This window comes from Alligator sinensis, unplaced genomic scaffold (genome assembly GCF_000455745.1).
Source record: "Alligator sinensis unplaced genomic scaffold, ASM45574v1 scaffold1757_1, whole genome shotgun sequence".
Classification (NCBI taxonomy): domain Eukaryota; kingdom Metazoa; phylum Chordata; order Crocodylia; family Alligatoridae; genus Alligator; species Alligator sinensis.
This window is the reverse complement of record NW_005843192.1, coordinates 196,734-217,858: the sequence shown is the minus strand read 5'-3', so window position 1 is coordinate 217,858 and position 21,125 is coordinate 196,734. Positions and strand designations below refer to the sequence as shown.

Genomic DNA, 21,125 nt, shown 5'->3' with positions numbered 1-21,125 from the left:
GACCTTGTGGCGGCCTATAAGTTCATCACGGGGGCACAGAAGGGAATTGGTGAGTATTTACTCACCAAGGCGCCCCCGGGGGTTACAAGAAATAATGGCCACAAGCTAGCAGAGAGCAGATTTAGACTGGACATTAGGAAGAACTTCTTCACAGTTCGAGTGGCCAAGGTCTGGAAGGGGCTCCCAAGGGAGGTGGTGCTCTCCCCTACCCTGGGGGTCTTCAAGAGGAGGTTGGATAAGCATCTAGCTGGGGTCATCTAGACCCAGCACTCCTTCCTGCCGATGCAGGGGGTCAGACTCAATGATCTACTGAGGTCCCTTCCGACACTAACATCTATGAATCTATGAATCTAAGACCCAGCTAGACAAAGCCTTGGCTGGGATGATGTAGTTGGGGATGGTCCTGCTTGGAACAGGAGTTGGACTAGATGTGACCTCCTGTGGTCCCTTCCCACCCTTATATCTATGGTTCTCTGATTTCAGCACTCCTCATCTGCAAGAGCAGCAGGACGGAGGAGCCAGCTGCTCAGGGAAGTGGTGGGGTCTCCATCCCTGGAGGGTCCCTGCAGAAGCTGGGCCATGTCTCTCTTAGCTGGGGTTGGGCCAGGGCTGCCTGCAGCTGGGAGGGGGTGGGATGGGCGATGCTGGCCCCTATGAAGGGCCCAGGTAGGGTCGAACCCCCTGTGTCCACACAACCATGTATTTTAGAGAACTGGTTACAAGAAAACTTCATAAAACTCAATCCAGAAAGAGCACAGGTGATGCCAGAGTCCCTGTGCGCTACTAGGGACCGACAACACAATTCTGGCTGTATCCAGGGACAATGCATCCAATGTTCAAAATGGGGGAAAGAGGCGAGAAACATAGACAGCTCACAGACAAATCCCCAACCTTATAAACCTGGAAGAGAAAACAATCCCAGGTCCTGAAGGACGAATGGTGTCACAGTGTCCCCAGGCTTACTGAGTTCAACATGGTCGAAGTTACCCGCAGGTGTCCGGACTTTCAGGGCAACCTACTTGGGCACCGTTTCAGAGGCGGGGTCCTGAAAGCAGGGTTTTCCAGTAGGGTGGAGCCCGCCCTTTTGTTGGCATGGCTGCAAATATAGCCCTGCCCCCCCCACAAGTGCCACTGCAATCCCTTTCCCCTGCTCTGCTTTCTGCTCCCTGCCCTGTGCTCCCTGTTCCATTTCCACTCTCCTTTCTGTTCCCTGCCTGATCTGCTACTCTGCTTTCTGCTCCCTGATCCATCTGTCACTGCACCGCCCGTCCCCTCTTCAGTCTGCCCTTGTGGTCCTGCAGATTGGCCAGCCCGATTGCATACCCTGTCCTTGAACAGGACTGCAGCACAAGAGGAACAGGAGGCACGGACATAACCCCCCTGTTATAATATGAAGCCACCTTCATGTGAGTAGCAAACATGGTGCGTCTCTTTCGAGATATGTGCAGACCAGATGCAACCCAGTCAGGACCAGAAGCAACCCAGTTTGGCCCCTCTGGGTGCACAGATCCCTCCTGCCCCCACCCCGCTCCTGCCTCCTTGCTTCTCCTGGAGGGGAAAGCCATTTCCCTGCTCCCCAGCCTGGTCCCCACAGCCCCAGGACATGGCCTTCATTACTGCTGCACGAAGGGATCCCAGTGCAAGGCTGTGTGCCCGGTCCCTGGGGGCCGAACCTGGCATCAGCATCCATGGGACAGGGCTGTGGCTGGAGGAGGGAGCAGGGCGGGGAGTTGAGGGCTATCCGGCAGCGGGGATGGGGATGGAGAAGCGTGCAAGCTAGGAGTTGGACCTGCAGCATGACAGAGAGGTCGGGTGAGGGGAGACGTGTACGCAGCACAACAGCAACAGCATCCGGCAGCCCAAAGGGACACAAACACCTGCTCCATTGGGGTGACTGCTCCACGCTGGAATGGCTGGCAAGCTGGGGGTTCATGGCTGCACCCCTCAGTGGTGCTGAGCTATCTGCTCCCAGGGGCTTCAATGGGAGTGAAGTCCACCCACATCTCGCAGAATTAGGGCTAGATGCACCCAGAGCCCCACTTCCCCTGCATGGCCACTCTGCTCCTTGCACTGGGCTGTTCCCTGCAGCCCAGAAGGACAAATCCGGCACTGGTCCAAGCCCATCTCAGGACCCCGAGGGTGTCTGATGAGTGTGAGGAGGAGGCAGGTCACTGGTAGCCAACTGTGTGCATGGGAGGCTACAGGAGGGGTACAAATCCAGCGATGCCAATGCTCCTGCTAGGACTCAATCCCAGGGGTCCTGGCTAGAGGGTCTTGCCCTTCTGCTCAGGGTCAGACTGACACTACATTTGGGGTCAGGAAGGGATTTTGCCCCCTGGTCAGATTGGTGCAGCCTGGGGGTGGTTTGCCTTCCTCTGCAGCATGGGCATGGCCTCTACCTGGGATCTCACAAGACTGTATTAACCTTTGAAAGAAGCAGGATGTTGGCTGCTGCCGTCCCCTTGCTTTCCCTGGGGCAGGGTCGGGTTTGATGCTCGGTGCTGTGTCTGGGGTGATTGCATAGTTTTGCTAAAAGGCTGGACAATGGATGTGCCTGGGATGGTTGGGACAGGGGTTGGACTGGATGTGACCTCTGCGGCTTGCTTCCAGTCCCGCTGCTCTGGGATTTCTATGAGCTGGGTGGGGAATCCGGGGTCACTCTGTGCTACTCTGGGGGTCTGACTTCGTGAGGACCTTACACCCTAGGAGTGTAGGGTCTTACACCTATGTGACCATCAGGGCTGGGGCACTGCACTACTCACAGATCCAGAGGGTGAGGGTATCTGTCCCCTTCCTTCACCGGCAGCACAAAGTAGGGGACACCGTGCACGGTCCCGGTCTTGTCCTGGTAGTGCTCGCGGTGCTTCTGGGAAAGCTGGAGGGCAAAACAGGGGCTTGAGGGGCATGGAGGGGCAAAGCCACGTCTCTCAGAGCCCAGTGCTAAGACACTTGCTCTCAGTGGGGCTGAGTGGAGCTAAATTCCCCTCCAGCCTGCAAAGCACACCGGCCTTTCTAATCTAGGAATAATTGCTGCTGTGTTTCGGAAGCAATCTCCTCCCTCCCCCTCCCTCAGGCCCGTGGGGTGTAGCAGACAGGTAGATAACGATTGCAATAAGCAGGGTTGGCGCCTGGCTCAGCCATTTGGCAGCTTGGGTTTTAATTATTGATGAGGCCTAGGAAGCCTCATTTGGGGAGCGGCAGAGTCGAGCAAGAGGGGTTCTGCTGTATTTACCCTGGGAGACAGCGATCGGGTGCAGTCAGACATGCACAGAGGCTCACGCGTGCATCGGGTCGGCTCCCAGATGCCTGTGCAATTGCACGCTTTGCTGCTCACTTCACAGGGGGCAGAGGGTGGGTGTGCATGCCAGCAATAACACTGTTTGGTACCGGGGGGGCTCTGGCTTCTTCTTTTCTCACCCCCCTCTCACTTCCAGCCTGCTTCCTGGAGCAAGACGGGGCTTCTCTGTGCTGGGCTGCTACATCCAAGCCTCTGAGCTGTGCCAGGCGGGTTCCCTCAGACTACAAAGCCAAGTCCAATGATACACCATGGGCAGCCGGTTCCTCCGTCCTGCTACAGCAGGGGAAACTGAGGCTGGGGATGAGGAGAGACTTTCTAACTGAAGGTGCTCAGGCATGGGACCAGGCAGCTGGAGAAGTGGTGGCATCTCCATCCCTGGAAGTTTCCAAGAGCAGGTCGGACAGACCCTTGGCTGGAGTGGGTTAGTCAAGGCCGATCTTGCCTTGAGCAGGGGGTTGGACTGGATGTGACCTTGTGAGGTCCCTTCCAGCCTGCCTTTCTTATCAGCCAATGATCCTGAGCAATTAAAAATCATCCTTCCCTGGGGTACATGCACACCGCATATACTGCTAAGGCCTGGAGCTGACTGGTTGCACTGGTCCCCATGCAGCGCCTGGTCACTCTGTGTAAAGTCCAGCCCCATGCGTATTTAGATGTAGACTCCCCACCTCAAGAAAGACCTTCTCACCTTGTAAAACTCCTGCAGCTCTCCCAAACGGTTGATATCCAGGTTGAACCGGGAGTAGGAAGGGATGTGCAGCCACCTGTTCCAGGTCCGCGCCCGGCTCTCCAGCACCAGCCCCGGGTCGTAGGAGAAGAGGGTGGGGAAGTAGCCCCCTTTGCTGTAGGGGCTGCGGCTGCTCTTCATGACGGCGCTGCGGAAATCCTGGAAGTATTTCATCGTCGTGTTCCCGTAGGTGTCACCAAAGGAGAACGCCACGTTCGGGACATGCCCGTGATACCTGCGTGGAGGAGACACAAGTCTAGTTAGGGACGGCAGCAAGCTAAGGGTCCACGGGCGGATCTAGGATTTTGAAACGGGGGGTGCAGATGTTGTGGTGCATCGTCACATAGAACAGGACACCTATTTTTCTCCATTTATGAAGGAACCAGAAGCTTTTGTAATACGCTACATTATTCAGTTTTAAACAAAAGCAAAAACCCAGCTGGAACGTGCACTCATTTGCTAGATTATATCTTAGAAAGGTTAAAAAACACAAAGAAACTAGGCAAAAAAAAAAAGGTCAACATAGTTAAAAGATCTTATGTTGTTAGTCCTGCAGTCGTTATAGTTCAGTGTGTCTCTTATTCAGATTCATGAAGCAAAATCTAGTCTTTTGGCACGTCTTGACAAGGCTTCCTATACGCTGCGGTCAGTCATTGCCGCACCTGAGTTAATGTGACCACACCTGAGATAAGGTTTCAGTTGGAGCTAAAAACAGTCGGCAGGGCTGTGAAATAGGAGAGGGGCATGGCTACCAGACAGCAGAACTGACGAAGAAAAGGTGGCTCAAATAGTAAAGTTTTAAGCCCATTCAAAAGGAGAGAGGATTGTTGTCACTTACAGAGCAAAGAGAGATTAGCAGGAATCAGGGAGATGACAAGGAGCCATGAAGTCTACTGAGTCTCTCAGCACTGCCTGAATAGAAACGCCGCTCCCCACCAGCCCCACAGCTAGTTTTTAAAATTTGGATGGAGCAGGATTCAAAGAGGGGTGCAACTGCACCGTGACACCCCCCTGGATCCGCCCCTTCGTGCACAGGGAGCTGCTGGTCCCTTGTCCCCATTATAAGCTACTCCCGTTGCAGCCATGAAAGCATGGAGACACGGCGAGTGGCAGCAGGAGGAGGGTTTTCCGTCAGCTCCTGTACGCCATTTCTCCAAATCACAGAAAAGTCAGGGTGGAAAGGACTTCTGAGGTCATCGAGTCCACTCAGAAATACAGAAATATACAGAAATGGGGCTGGAAGGGAGATGCATGTAGTCCAGCTCCCCGCCTGAGGCAGGATCAGCCCTGTACAAACCAGCCCAGACAAATCCACAATCACAGAAATCATAGAAATCATTGAAATCCAGCTGGCAGGGAGCTGCAGAGGTCACCTCTGGTCCAACCCCTGCCACCCTGTGCAAACCAGCCTGGACAAACCCAGTGTCCAACCTCTGAGCAAAACTACTGTCAGCCCTAACCAGCACCAGGCATCGCACCCAACCCTGCCCCAGGGAAAGCAGGGGGACTGCGGTGGCCACCGTTGGTTGTTAATATACACTTGAGGACCCGAGGCAGAGGCCATGCCCCCGGCTACAGAAGAAGTCACCTTCCAGTTTGTACCAATCTGACCATGGGGGAAAATCCCGTTGTGACCCCAAATGCAGCATCAATCTGAGCCTGAGCGGAGGAGCTATGCAGCCCTCCCTCCATACACACCTACCCACCGCTTGCATATACCCCACAGTCCCAACTGGCAGACCCTACCAGCTTCTGTCATCTCCGCACCTCGTTTGAATTCAGAGGAAGAGGGAAATTCAAATGCAGTTATAGCAGGGCACGCAGGGACACCAGAGAGTCAGAGCAGAGATGTCAAAGGGAAAAGGAGTAATAATACCGATGGGAGCAATGGCCAAGCAGCCACCCCTCGTGGAAAGGAGGACTGAAACCAGCCGGGAAAGCAAGTGAGATCAGAGAGGAACCACGGAGGTGATGTACAGAGATGCTGAAGCCCAAAGGCAAGGACTGGGATTGACGTGACAGGGAGGACACAAGTCCAAGGCATCGTGCAGATGTGACTGGAACAAGGGGACAGACGAGCACGAGGCAGTCACAAAAGACAGACATCAAGAGAAATGGTGTGATCCAGCCAGGATCTTCTTGGCCCTGACCCCAGCCCTGCCTCAGACCTCAGTACATCGGTCTCCCCGTCTTTAAATTGGGTCTGTGACTAGATGCCTAGGTGTGGAGGAGGCTTTGGTGGGGGGTCAGCCAACACAGGCACAGTCCCCTGGAGATTTTAAGGACTGAGCAGACAGAATTGCTGACTCTGCCACTAGTTTTAAGAGGTAGCTCACCATGTTCGTCTGAAATCAGGCAGAAGGGAGAGTAGATTTTCACCTTATAGTCTAACTAAATCAGAGATGCATGAACTTTCACAAGCAGCGGCTTGCATCAGCAGAACGGGTTGCTGCTTACAGAAGCTCATGCATGTACGATTTGGTTGTGGTTAGTCTACAAGCTTACGCATCTGATTTAGTTAGTAAATCTACGCTGCCTTCTACCAATTTTAAGACCCTCTCGGCCAGGCGATAAAACCCTGGGCTGTTTTACACCCGCAAGGGCAGTGGATCCCCGGGTGATGACACGCTGCTCTCTGGACAGCCACAGCTTACCACAACACAGGCTTAGACAACTTGCAGGACACCGGAAAGGCACTGAGCTATGATCGACTGGCCGAGACCAGAGGGGCAAATGCCAGAAGATATGAATCATAGTTTCTGCCTTTCCACGCGCACATCACGCGTGTGACGTTGCAGCGGAGGCTACGCTGCCATTGAACGGACACCGGGACGTGCCCGGTGGAGCTTCTCCACCCTCACTCATAGCTCCTCGTTGAACCTTACCAGAGGGAAGAGATATCACGGCAGTGCAAAGTTCACGGCCCACCCGGCTGTGTTGGAAGCAGGAGGGATCAGATGTTGTCAGGGAGATGAAGGCAATCTGAACGCAAGGGTATTTCCCATTGCCTTTCCACTGCCCTGTACATGGGGACTCAGGGGCATTCAGTGAAATCTTGCATCATGGAGGGATGTGCTGTCACCTGAGGCATCGTGTCCATCCTGGTCTGGGCAGGTGCTCCCTCCATAAGCCACGCCACACTGGGTTGGACCCATGGTCTGGCTAGCTCAGTATCCCATCTCTGACGGTGGCAGAGTATTGATGGCAGGGTATATCTGTACCTTAGAGGGCTCTGCTACATGTTACATGGATTATACAATTAACTGGTAAAACATGCAGTAAGTTTAGATCGGCCACACATGCAAAGCACAGATTAGCCACATGTGCAAAGTAATTAGCATGCAATTAGCCAGGTAACTACACAAGACATTTAAACTGGCTATACATGCAAAGTAATTATCACGGCATAAAAATGGCTATCCAGCTACAAAAAGAGCTGACCTGCTACACAATTAGTGCTTGAAAACGTGGACCGGTTCTACAGTTGGTTTCTCTCCAACTTGCATATGAGCGTGTGGCAGAGCTCATGACCTACCTAGTCACCCCGCTGGAAGTGCTGCATGACCTGGGGAGCTCAGAAGAAGAGCTCTGCCATCTGGCGGATAAGGACATCGTGCAACCAGCCTTGGTGACGGGCCTCACCCGAAGCGCTACACATGCTTTGCCTTGGCTCCTGCCTTCGACAAAGCAAGATGCAGTGAGATGAGGGATGAGGGACTCAGATCGGTGTTGGGTGCTGGGCCACTGTGAGCATGGGGATCCTGTCCACCCCCGCAGGACCTCACCGGCTGGCTGGCCAGCGCACACATCGGCACTGTCAAGGCAAGCAGGAGCTTGGAGCATCCTCCCATCAGGACGTCGCTGCCAGGGGTGGGACGTGCCCCAGTCTGTTCACATCGCCCACCGCCTCCTCTCCATGCCTCGCTCTGGGCTTCTCCTGTCATGGCATTTTCTTGGGCTCATGAAAGCTTGTGCTGTATGCATATCTGAGCGAGTTAGTCTGTAAGGTGCAACCCCTCCCCCTCCATCTCTTCTGCCTGCCTCAGATGGCTAACGACCTCTCATTAGCAAGAGCCATGGCAGCTGAAGACATGTGAAACATCCTCGTTCCTAATTGCACATCCCCTGGTGCCAGCAGTGCTAGGTCTCTGCCTGTTCCCAAAGATTTGCCTTTGATTTAGGTGCAATAAAGAAGTCTTCGGGATAATGAGGGAGACCTCACTGCTCCCATCCCCTGCAGGCCTCCCGCTCGCTCTGTTGGCCTAGCAAGCAAACAAGGGAACTTTTGTGGAAAATGAAACGTTTTTTGAAAAAAAACGCAGGAGAAAGGGAGGCAGAAACAAAGCAGAGGAGAGGAGGGAAGAGCCTGACGGGCCTCAGGCTGGGAAGCCCTTGCAGCTGCCGCGAAGGAGATGCTCTGCCTGGGTGGAGGGCACTGCCTCTTCCCGTGCCAAAGTGCTGCTTGTGTTGCCGTGGACCTGCGTGGAGCAGACGTGATGCCAGGTGAGTCCCCACACGTTAGCCCCCCGAACAAACACACCCGGTGGGTGTCTGACACCAGGGAAGCACCATTGCCTAGGGGTTAGGGTCCTTGTCCCAGTGAGCTGGAGATGCAGACAGGGTTTGTACCTCTGTCTCCTACGCTGCCATCCTCCTCTTGATGCCGGCCCGCTGAGTAGCCAAGGCAGTGATGTCTGTGGGGCCAGGGAGAAGATAACCAGGTACATGGCTCAGTGAGATGGACACTGGCATGGAAGGAATAGGGTGCTGGGCACTCGTCTGGGTCCCTCCATCGTCCTTGGGCAAAATGATAAAGTCCCAGAGCCGTGGGGCGGGCAGGGAGCTGCAGAGGTCACGTCTATCCAACCCCTGCCTGAGGCAGGATCAGCCCTGTGCAAACCAGCCCAGACAAACCCATCATCTATAAACTCTTAGCAAAACTACCATCAGCCCTGATGCAACATAGCCAGCACACCTGAAGCTGCCCCAGGTAAAGCAGGGGGACCGCAGCGGCCAGCATCCTGCTTCTATGCAAGGTTAATAGACAATTAAGAGACCCCAGGTAGAGACCATGCCCCTGCTACAGAGAAAGGCAACCCCCCAGTTTGTAACAATATGAATGAACATGGTTTAAAATCCCTTCCTGACCCCAAATGCAGCATTGGACTGACCCCGAGCAAAGGGGCAAGACCCTCCAGCCAGGACCCTGCAGGGTTGGTGCCAGCAGGAGCATTGGCACAGCCCCGTGCCCATCCCCAGCCTGGGCTGCAGCACCCAGCACCCCTGGTGGAGGCTTAATACCCCCCGAGACATGGAGCAGGAAGGAGGGGAGGGGGAACCAGCACAGCCCAGAAGCCGGGAGATCCCCATAGCAGAGCACAGGCACCGCTGCACCTGGATCATCCCCACCAGTGTCTGTCCCCGCTCTCCTTGACACCTCCAGGGATGCAGAGTCCCCCCCTTCCTTGGTGTCTCTCCTGCTCCTCCCTGCTCTGACAGCGAAGACATTTTTCCTGAGATCCAACCCAAACCTACTCGGCTGCAACTTCAAGCCAATGGCCTGCATCATCTCTGCAGCGAGAGAGAACAGGGGTTTCCCTCTTCCTTATCACAGCCCTTCAGGTATTTGCAGGCTGCTGTCATGGCCCCAATTAAGCACCTGTCCATCAGCTGAACTTGCCCAGCTCCTTCACCCCTTCCTCGCAGGACTTGCTTTCCAAGCCCTGTATTGTCTTGTCGCTGCCTCTAGACCCCCTCTCTTCTCCAGTGCCAGCCAATAAATGGTAACTACACAAAGCAACAGGCCAGGTGCTGGAGGGGTCTGGGCAATACCTGTCTTGTGCCTCAATGGTTCAAACCCTTTCCTGGGAAGGGGGTGATGAAGGCTGCACCCCCCCAGGGCAGGGGAGTATCAACCATGCCCCCGTGCTGCTGCCTCTCCCTCTCCTCCATCCCACCAGTCACTTGGGGGCAGATGGACGGGTCTCAGTCTCTCTATCCATCTCTCCCTACGGTCCCAAACCCAGCAAGCAGGAGCAGACCCCTCCAATGCTGCCCGCCCCATGAAGCCGGTCCTTCTTTCTTCTCCACCACAATCCCACACAGCTTTCTCTTCTCTACCCATCCCGTGCAGGTTGCTGGTCAGCCCTGCTGCCTCTTCCATACAGGACCTCCAAACTCCTTCTGCCAGGACCGGTGTCCGTGCACAGACAAGCCCACCCCGCCAGCCTTCTCAACCCCCACATGCACCATGCAGCTTATTCACCCTTCCCCTTCATTTCCAATTACATCTCCCCCGTGCAACATGGCTCTGCAGTTACTAACCCCCTGTCTTCACTCTCAAGGCCACTGCCCCTGGCATGTCACGTGCCAGCCTGGCACCCATTAACCTTCTGGGCAAGATCTAGGGCAGCATTAATTTAATGCATGATGGCAACAACTCTGCTCTGGCCATCGATGGTCATCCTTGATGCTTGTCCTGTGCTCCATCGCTCTCTAGGGCCACGTACTCAAGTCATCTAAGTGGCTTTAGCTCTGATGACCGTGTACACCGGTTGCCATTCTGGCCCGTAGCCTGCAGGAGGTGGAAAGTCTTGCAGCTCTTCCAGCATTTCTTAAGGAAAAATCCCATCTTACTCCTAACAAGAGCGTTCAGAGCGGCAATAAACCGAGAACGTATTCCCACCTCCCCCTCCCCAAAACAGCCCTTTGCACCTTCCGCTCATTTTCGCAGGATTTCTAAAAAAAGACAGCATGATTGTCTCTCTGCCTTATTCTAATAATTGCATGAAATCAGCTTTTCAGCATGGCTAACCCTCTCTGAGGAGTTCAGTTTCCAGCCCGGGGGAGGGGAGGGAATAGATGTTACGTGCGCAGTGGAAAGAGGAGCATTAAGATGGATTTGCAGATGTGCATCTCATGCAGAGCTTCGATTCTGTTGGGTGGAGGTGTGAAGAAAAGCCTCGCCTTTTCTTTCCGGCCAGGCGCGCTCACTTGGGGATACCGAGTTTGTTTTGCTGCAGGAAAACATCTCCTGCCCTTTGCCTGACACCTGCATCTTGGCCGGGGCAAAATAAGCCAGTTCTAAGCTTGGAACATTATATTCAAGCCAGACACAGATGCTGCTGAGAAATTCAGAGATACGGATGCTTTACAAAACTGTCAGCAGTGTAGGGGAGAGCAGGAGGGGAATGTGCCCAATACTGGCTGTCAGGGCCAAGCGAAAATCAGATCGTGGAATCACAGACAACGAGGGTTGAAGGGCGCTCAGGAGGTCACATCTAATCCACCGGCTCCAAGCGGGCCCAGCCCCAACTACATCATCCCAGACAAGGTTTTGTCTACCTGGGTCTTCAACACCTCCAAGGATGGAGACTGCACCACCTCTCTGGGTGACCTGTCCCAGTGCTTCACCACCCTCCTAGCAAGAAAGTTTTTCCTAATATCCAACCTCCACTTCCCTTGCTGCAGCTTGAGCCCATTGCTCCTTGTCCTGTCATCTGCCCCCATGGAGAACAGCCCAGCTCCATCCTCTTTGTAGCCCCCCTGCAGGGAGGTGAAGGCTGCTATTCAATCCCCCTTGGTCTTCTCTTCTGCAGACTCAATCAGCCCGTTTCCCTCAGCCTCTTCTCACCAGTCCTGTCCCCCAGCCCCACAACCATTTTCATTGCCCTCCACTGGACTCTCTCCAATGTGTCCACATCCTTTCTGCAGTGGACACAGGACTCCAGATGTGGCCCCCCCAGTGCTGAATAGAGGGGAAGAATCACTGCCCTCCATCTGCTGGCACCGCTCCTCCCAATGCAGATGCTCCTGCTATTGCAGACACTAAACCGTAAGAGTCTAGTGAAGGAGCCCGCTGCATTCAATCAGAGCTGGGCTCTGTAATCCTATATTTGCTTTTAAAAACATCAGGAAAAGGGTCTCAGTTCTAGGTGGCTGATGGGGAGAGACCAGATGTGCACAGTCCAGGGTACCTGCAATCCAGAGCAGGGAGAAAGCCATCTTTTCTGCAGGCCAGAGTGACATTTTCTGGGCATCTCCTTCCAGAGACCTGTCTGAGACGTGTCTGCTTGAGACAGATGCTTGTGCCGCTCAGCCCCCTCTCCCTCCCACCCAGCTAAACCTGGTGACAGAGCACCGAGAAAGTTTCATTTGCTGGGCAAAGTACACTGGCGGGTTTGGGAGAGATGCAGGCAAGGGGTGCTCTGGGGACCTCCTTTCTATCTGCAGGCGGATGGGAGAAACCCAAGACCAGCAGCTACCGGTATGGTTTTTATTTTAAGAAATCCAGTGATGCAGCCCACATGGGGGGTTATGTTGTAGGAAAACCACTGCCAATGGACTTGCAAAGCCAGCAGGGCAAGGAGACCCGTATGCTACCCTGGCACTGATACCACGGATGCAGAATAAGTGGGAAGCTGCTACTGATAGTCTGCTACTTTTACTGCTTTCTCAACCAGCCCGCGAGGCCGGGGGTGAGCCTCAAAGATTTCGTCTTCTGGATCCCGGTGTCTGGCATTGGATGAGCCCAGCTTGCTCTGGGGATGGGTCAGGGAGGGAGCGTGACTGGGTGGCGCACCTGTTCAACCATAATGCAGGTGTGTAAGGCAAGCTCAGGTAGATCAGAAACCTCCCCCAGAGAAGAAGGACCCAAATTTAGCTACTACTGATTTCCAGCTTCAATGCAGCAGAGCCTCACAATCCTCCTAGATCCTGGGGCTTTGAGCAGATGGCATCAGGGAATTTAACACGGGGGGAACTGCCCAAGCGTGCACACATACATCACTCTCGACGTCCGTGGGTGTGTCCCTGCAGTACTGCAACCGGTTACTCCCAGTCTGTATTTGTGCATGCAGTTGTGTCCATTGCAGTGCTAGCAATGCTGCGTCCTCATGGCTGGTCATTGAAAGTCCCAGGACACTGAGAAGAGCAAGGAGCTTTACTCCCAGGGTCTTTGCTTCAACACTGCTGATGCTAACAAAGGACCTGAGCACCAGACTCGTGAGAAAGCAGAGTCATTTGCCCCGTAGTTTCATCTACACTATAGGCATCCCACTGCCTTCCCTATGGGATGGGGACTGTCAGGTGGAGAATCAAAGACATCCCAAGGAAGCGGTTGCTCCCAAAGTCACATCTAGTCCAACCCGCTGCCTGGGGCAGGACCAGCCCTGTCCACACCATCCCGTGCAATGATACGGTACAACTTGTAGGGCTCGTCACGCAGGGTTTGCTTTGCTTTTGTGCGTACAGCTAGCAAAGGCCCCCACCTTTCTGGCTCTTGGAGAAAAGTGGATCCCCAATATTTGACAACCTGCACCCAGCTCCTGAGAGTGACTCGTTCAGAGGCGAGGTCTGTTTTCAAGCAATAACCACACGGAGAGACCAGCCATTGCGATCCAAAGAGGTGATAATTCGCTCTAAATATAGCCGATCTCCTTCCTCAGCATTACAGCTGGGCCTGACGCTCCCTTTACCTTGCAACGGGGAATATCTGGAGCCAGCAAAACCCAACAGACCGCCCGGTTACCGCATCTCCCATTGCAGAAGTGTCCCACAGTCTCAGACTCATAACATAAATGACAACCAAATTGCACCATAGACTGGAAAAGTGTAGCTTCCAGCAGCCCCCGCTCTCTACACTGACTCCCAAGATGCAGCCCTGAGACACTAAGCATGTTAAAAATATGCCATTTATTTCACCAGGGGGGAAAGTGTGTTTTTTTCTCCATCTTTTTCTTGACAACGGTTGGAAAAACGCTGCTCTCAGAGACAGAGAGAGCGCTCTCTCCGCTGCGAGCAAAGCTGTCAGGGAAGTAAAAACAAAGCGACAGCGTTCCCCCTGACGTGAACAGATCCCTCAGCAGGAGACGATGTGTGCAAACTTGAGTATAGCCTTGTCTTTGAGAAAGGAGCTGGCTCTGTCTCCAGGGGCTTGGTAAGGGCGCTTGTCAGAGGGGCATAAGCTTGGATGCTGGCACCACACCGTACCTAAAGACCCATGAATGCAATGAATCCTGAACCCAGCCCTGGAGCAAAGGAGGTCTCGGGGGTGGGTGAAATCCCACTCCCCTCCAGGGTTTGCACAGTGCAACCTGGAGGAGCCTCCCACAGCTTGGGATTTACAGTCAGGGAGTGGGTGTCTATGGCTTCCCCTTCAAAGCGTGGGATACAGAGACCAGGGGGATGCAAGCAGAGAACCAGGGGCTTCTGCTTGCCCCTTTTGCTCAGTGGATAGGGAGCTCATTTGGGAAGTGGGAGACGCGGGTTCATTGCCCTTCTCCACCTAAGGGGGCTCAAACCCTCTGCTCCACCTCCCAGACGTGGCCAGGGGCCAGTTGGGCGAGACCGCACACCACCCCCCCTGCCAGGGCCAGGCAGGAGCTGTGCGCTACATGCTGCACGTGTCTGCACGTGCATTTACGCCGGCTCAAATTTACTGTGCAATAGCGGGAATAGGCCGGCCTCTACACGTGCAGGGGTTAATGTGCATTAACACTGTGCATGGACTGATTTGGGATTAAAGTTAGTCCCAAATCAGTCCACACACACAGCGTTACTGCGCAGTAAGGTGTCTACACGTGAGTTATTGTGCAGTAACTAATCAGGTGTAAATTGATACCTGCATGATGCAGGTATCAAATTTACACTCAAGCTGGCATAAGTCACCATATTTACTGAGCAGTACAGGCGTGCACATTTAGACGGGTGTCCATATGGCACAGTAATATTGGCTAATGCGCAGTAAATGTGCACGTGAAGATGTGCCCACTGAGTGGCTTAGTGCTGCTAGGACCAAGATGCTTCTGGGGGCCCCTGTTTCCTGCGAGACTGTTGCCCATGGCCTGTGGGTCTCTAATGTCTGAGGAATTAAACCTAAAAGCAGCCACCCTCAGAAGAGCACAGCCCAGGTCCCGGACGCTCCACAGTCCTGCAGAGTCAGGCGTGGGCAATACCACCGATTTCCCCGGGCACGGCACCGTGTGAACGCAGCCAGCTCACGGCAGTCCACACCTCCCTGCGAACCAGGACATGCCTTGCTGTGACCTCAGGCTGCGCCCTGAAAAATCAAGACATTGTCTCCTGCAATGCAGAAATCTGCTGGGCCAGCCAATCCAGGACTGATTAGCCAAATTTGGGGGCAAAGGTCCCATTTTAGGGAAATCATAGAAATCCTGGAGCAGTGGGGCTGGAAGGGGCCTCTGGAGGTCACATCTAGTCCACCCCCCTGTCTGAGGCAGGGGCATCCCTATCCAAACCACCTTATACCCCCCATAATCTAAACTCTTCATAAAACTACCATCATCCCTGACACAACACAAGTCATCACACCCGGACCTGCCGCAGGGAAAGCAGGGGGACCATTGCAGCTTTTGAAGACCCCAGGACTCAGCCCTATAGTCTGGGACTATCCTGGAAAACTCCAGATACTTGGCCATTTCACAGAGGCTCCTAAATCCTGCTTACCGCCTGGGAGAGGCAGCCAAATTCTTCCGCGGATTGAGTGCCTACACCTGTATGAACAAGGGAGCAAGGGAAGAAAGAGGGAGAGACGGCACGAATGCCCACGCCATCTCGACGCCCACCCGCTCTCATGGGAGGCCAAGCAGAAATACTTCTGAACCCTTACAGGGCAAGAGCCAGAGGACTCCTCTCAAGCCACGAGAGAGATATCATAGGCAGGTGCACTTGAGAAGTCTATCTCCTTCCATCGACTCCTGCATTATGCAGGGGGTTAATGCAAGATGAATGAGGAGGGGAAAAAAAAACTCCCCTCCTATTTTCTTCCTTCACAGATGATAAGGAGAAACACGTGTGGCCCGTACTGAGTGGCTCTAGGAGTGACAGGAGCTTAATTTATTGAAGGGAGATGGCCGAAAACAGGCTGTCCCCATCAACCGTTAGCAAGCCATGGAGGCTACAGGCATAGTCTTGAAGGTCACCAGCTAAAAACTTTTTCCATGAGGAAACCCAACCTGGGGAAGAGCCTGAAATTTGCTGAGCGACACATGAACTTCACTGGTCATGAATGGGAAGCTCTGGCCAGGGGACGGGAGATGCTAGCCAACAATCTCTACGTGCAAAAATCCACCCGTTCGAAGCCACGAGTCTCAGCCACCAGGTCACCCCCGGGTTGTGCACACGATCTGTTGCATCGCCCTATGCAAGAGTGGAGGCCATGAGACCTGCAGTCTCATCACATCTTGGCCAATGACTTCTCGAGCCTTTGAGTACATCCTTCCCCTGCCTCCTTCTGCCTCAGTGGTCCCATCTGTAAAATGGCATTAATGATACTTGCCCCAGTCTTTTGAGCAGTTTGCAATCTTTTATTTACTATAAATACTGTAGACTCATAGAAACGTAGAAAACGAGGGTGAAGGGAGCTCAGGGGGTCACATTTAGTCCAAACCCATTTGAAGCAGGACCAGCCCCAACTACATCATCCCAGCCAAGGCTTTGTCTACCCGGGTCTTCAAAACCTAAAAGGTTGGAGACTACACAACCTCTCTAGGTAGCCCGGTCCAGTGCTTCAGCACCCTCCTAGTGAGAAAGTTTTTCCTAATCTCCAACCTCAACTTCCCTTGCTGCAGCTTGAGCCCATTGCTCCTTGTTCATCATCTGCCCTCACTGAGACCAGTCCAGCTCCATCCTCTTTGCAGCCCCCCTGCAGGGAGGTGAAGGCTGCTATTCAATCCCCCTCGGTCTTCTCTTCTGCAGACTCAATCAGCCCATTTCCCTCAGCCTCTCCTCCCCAGTCCTGTCCCCCAGCCCCACAACCATTTCCATGGCCCTCCACTGGACTCTCTCCAACTTGTCCACATCCTTTCTGTAGTGGGGGGCCCAAAACTGGACACAGGACTCCAGATGTGGCCTCCGCAGTGCTGGATAGAGGGGAACAGTCACGTCCCTGGATCTGCTGGCACTGCTCCTCCCAATGCAGCCCAGGATGCCGGTAGCCTTCCTGGCACCACGAGCACACTGCTGACTCCTGTTCAGCTTCTTGTCCCCTGTCCCCCCAGTCCTTTTGTGCAGAACTGCTGCCCAGCCCGTCACCCCCAGCCTGCACTGGTGCAGGGGATTGCTCCCTCCTACGTGCAGGACCTTGCACTTGTCTTTGTTGGACATTTCTCTTGCTCCAATCCTCCAATTCATCGAGGTCACTCTGAATCCTAGCCCGACCCTCCAGCGTATCTACTACTCCCCCAGCTTGGTGTCATCTGCAGACTTGCTGAGGGTGCGCCCCATACTATCTTCCAGGTCGTCGATGAAGACACTGAACAAAACCGGCCCCAGGACTGACCCCGGGGGCGCTCCACTTGACACCAGCTGCCAACTAGACCCCACAACTGCAGTGCCTAGAGACTGGCTGCAACTGGGACTTGTGTGGTCTCTGCAGGAAAAGTACCGTGTACCAGCAGCTGCTGGGTCTGCGTCTAATCTGTATGTGCAGGATGGCCCAATAACGGTTGCTATATCAACCACAACTCTGATAAACTGCCCGACTTTTGCATGACTCAAAGCTCAGCATTAAAATTGTATTTTTGCATCTCCAGCAAGTTGATTTTTTGTTTTTTTAAGAACAAAAGAAGGAAAACAAAGGAATGTCAAGCTAAGGCTCTGGATGTTTCTGATGCTGGATGCATGCGATGAGGACAGGCTCATCGAAAGAAATTTGTGAAGAACAAGAAACGTAATAGCTCCTTCCACCCACCCTACGCCTCTCCTGTAGAGTACATTTTTCCATACAGTTATCTATGGATGTCAGTCACTCCCTCTGTGAGTCATGGAGTAGCAGAAAGCATTTATGTTGCTGTACATCTAGGCTTGCCTCTTTGCAGGCAGGTCTTCAATGCATTGCTGTTCATGGGACAGTTGCTGGCACCGGGGAGAATTCAGGTTCATCGATAGCTCCTGTAATAAGGTCTTGTTTTCCGTGGCCTGTCACTGTGACAAACTTTAGCTGCTCAGGATGCAAATCCCTAAGCTGGGCGTCTGCCTCAAGTGCTTCGGCTCTTTCTGAGAACAAAGGCAGGGAGAAGACGCTGGTTGTACTTATAGAGTCACACACAGTGAGGGTTGACGGGACCTCAGCGGGTCACATCTACTCCAGCCCCTGCTCCAGGCAGGACCAGCCCCAACTGCATCATCCCAGCCGAGGCTTCATCCTGATCAGGCCTCAGCCAGAGTCCTGCACGCAGAGCTGGGCTGTGCATTAAAGAAAGATGTAGAGAAACTAGAGACGGTCCAGAGGGGTGGAGCAATGAGGATGAAGGGGCTGACATACAGCATGCAAGCTGGGAGAACAAGGCAGGTTTAGCCTGGAGAAAAAGAGATGAAAGGGGGACTTGAGGACAGCTTGCACCTACCCAAAAGACTGCCTTAGAGAAGAGCAACCGTGGAGGGCAGGGCAAGAGGCAGAGGGTTTAAACAGCGGAGCAGAATGGGGCAAGGACCACAGGGCAATGAAACCAGCTGCCCAGGGGAGCTGTGCAAGCTCCTTCCTGAAAGATTTGCAAGCACAGCATGCCTCTGTGTAGGGTCCAGGACTAGGTGACCCCGCGAGGCCTCCATCACACTAGGATTGTATGGATCTTGCCATCTCCCTTCCCAGTTTTGCTCCTGCTGAGTCTCTTCCATTGGAGCTGGCGACCTACAATTGCACTGTGACTTACAGGAGGGCAGAAAGCCCAATGCATTAAAGAAGGATTCATGCCGAGAGCTGTTCAAGTAAAGGACAGGCCCCATGTTACATGCACGAGATTTTTGCTCTTCGAGTGTGATGGGGTAGAGCAGACCAGAGGGCCGTGAGCTCTCCGGGACTGTCCGGGGGTGTTCATGGGGTGGTTTGCAAATGAGACGATAAAACATAGCAGAGGGGAAGAGAGAGAAGGCTGGTAACCAAGTGCAACAGGGGAGTGGAGAGAAAGGGGCTAAAATTAGCTTGCTGGAAATTAGACTTAATGAGGGAACAAATTAGCCTTAATTAATGAACAAAGCCAAGGAAAGCTGAGCTATCCCTGACATCAGGCCTGCGGTATAAACCACCATTTGAGAGCAATATGGGTGGACTGAAAGGGGCCAGCTGTATCTCCACCCATGCCCTCTCCTGGGACCCCAGGAGGACCCTGACACCACAAAGCACCCCCTTCCAGCCCTACTTCTCGATGATTTTATGATTTTATGATTTTTAGCCCTGGGAGACAGGCTGACCAGACCGAGAGACAGGGTCAGGCAACACTGCATCTTCACCGGCTTTGCTCAGCCCCAAACAGCCCCTGGGATGTGCAACGCGGGTTCCCACTCTCTGGGTGAACAAAAGCAAGGATGAAAAGCAGTCTGGAGGGCCTTGCATATGAGGCCAGACTAACGAGGCGAGGCCTGCTCAGCTGAGAAGGGTTTACAACATACGAAACAGTAGGGAAGAGAAAGTCACTAGGGATTTATTACTGACTGTCTCTCGCCACGCAAGAACGAGGGGGCCCGACATGAAACGAGCAGGTCGTCAATTTACAAGCAGCAAAAGGCAAATCTTTCCCACCCGGCAGGTCATTAAAGTGGAGGCTCATGGCCCCAGATGCGGTGGAAGCTGAGGGTTCAGCCAGAGCCGCAAAGGGACTGGACATGTTTGTAGCACAGGTCAATATATGCTGATCAATATAGCAATATATAACCCCAGGCGACAACGTGCTCAATGGAAAGGGGCATCAGTGGCTATCGAGCGTGGGAGTGCAGGGCATGGCCTCTGCATGAATGTGTCCTAGGGTGCCTGCACACGTCACGGGGCTTAATCCTAATGGACTTAAATAGGTTTATAACATTTAAACTTTTTTATTTCGGAGTGTCGCGTCAGTGTTTGCATGCAGTGGGCTTTCGAATGAATTGAGCCCTGTCTGCAATTCCCTGTAAATCCCACTCATGCAAACAGCCACACAGTTGTAGCGCAAGAAAGGGCAAAAAAACCACTGCGTGTATAAAGGCTCCTAGACCCTAAATGCTGGAGGCTGCAGGTGAGAGAAGAACAGGGGAAAACCCTGCTCAGACCCATTCACTCTCCCTTTCAGCCTCCGCTCCCTGTGACAGGAGACTGGGCCTGACGGACCTAGGTCTGACTTCTTCTCTTCCCCGTTCCTCCCTTTACAAGGCAAGCCTGACTGAGCTAGCCAAGCTCCCTCTTTCCCAGCCCTGCCGTGAGCCCAGGAACTGGAGAGGCAGATAATCTCGGATACGCCTGTGTGCTGGGCACGCGTTTCTCCAGCAGCAAGGTTACCAGGGAAGCAGGGCCCGAAACAGAAGCCGCCTTCTCTCTCTCTCTGCTGCAATGTTGTCTCAGGCATGCAGGACTTCTTGCGCTTACAAGGAAACAGGAGCAGACTTGAGCAACCGGAGCTGCAAACGCCGCTCCTGCCTCTCGTTTCTCTGCTCCCCCACAAAGGGACTGCTATTACCCTCTCCAACAACAGTGAATGCTGGCGACGGGTGACGAGGACAGAAATAAAGGATGTTGCTAATAGGAGAGCTAACTTAGCATTTGACGTGGCTGGTGTTTGAATTGTTTTTCCCCTCTTCTGTCCCCCGTTCCCTACCCTTCTTTAATAATAAGTCAGCCCTGAGACGGAGCCAGCTGAGCTCTCTGAACTTCCCAGTCATTTAACCATTTTGTGTGATGAAGCCGTGTGAATTTATGGACCCATTTATTGCCTTGGACCAACCGAGGAGGGGGGAGTAAGTGGATTTGCACTGCTGCTGTCACCCCAAAATCTCCTGCGGTCCTGGGGGAAGAGTCTTTCCCAACAGACTCACATACACACCCCTGCCCTTTCCCAGCCCAGTAGGTGGCAGGGAGTGGGGTATCTGCCCCCCCCCGCTTGTTTCAATTCCCCTCTCCTCACCCCACAAACTGCCCCATTGCTTTCCACAGGCCCAGCCCCATTGCATTCAATCCCGCCCCTCACCTGACTGCTTCCCCCGCCAGCCTCCCCTGCCACGGGGTGAGACACCCCAGCAGCCGGGCCACGGGTCCCTTGGGGGAAGGCAGGGGGTTTGGGGCGCAGGCAGGGGCTGCAGGGCCTGAGAGTGCCGTGCAGGGGGATGGGGAGCAGG

At 53.8% G+C, this 21,125-nt stretch overlaps 1 protein-coding gene across 1 annotated transcript in view; it reads right to left on the bottom strand.

The window, feature by feature from the left end:
* The window catches only part of CUNH2orf70 (chromosome unknown C2orf70 homolog), a 20,652-nt gene extending 15,478 nt beyond the window's left edge, over nucleotides 1-5,174 (bottom strand). Inside the window, exons 1-3 of the mRNA XM_006037915.2 lie at nucleotides 5,170-5,174; nucleotides 3,987-4,260; nucleotides 2,763-2,875 (exon numbers count right to left, since the gene is read on the bottom strand). Of these exons, the coding sequence (XP_006037977.1) occupies nucleotides 2,763-2,875; nucleotides 3,987-4,260; nucleotides 5,170-5,174 (392 nt within the window). The remainder of the gene's footprint in view (nucleotides 1-2,762; nucleotides 2,876-3,986; nucleotides 4,261-5,169) is intronic.
* Nucleotides 5,175-21,125: the final 15,951 nt, after the last annotated feature.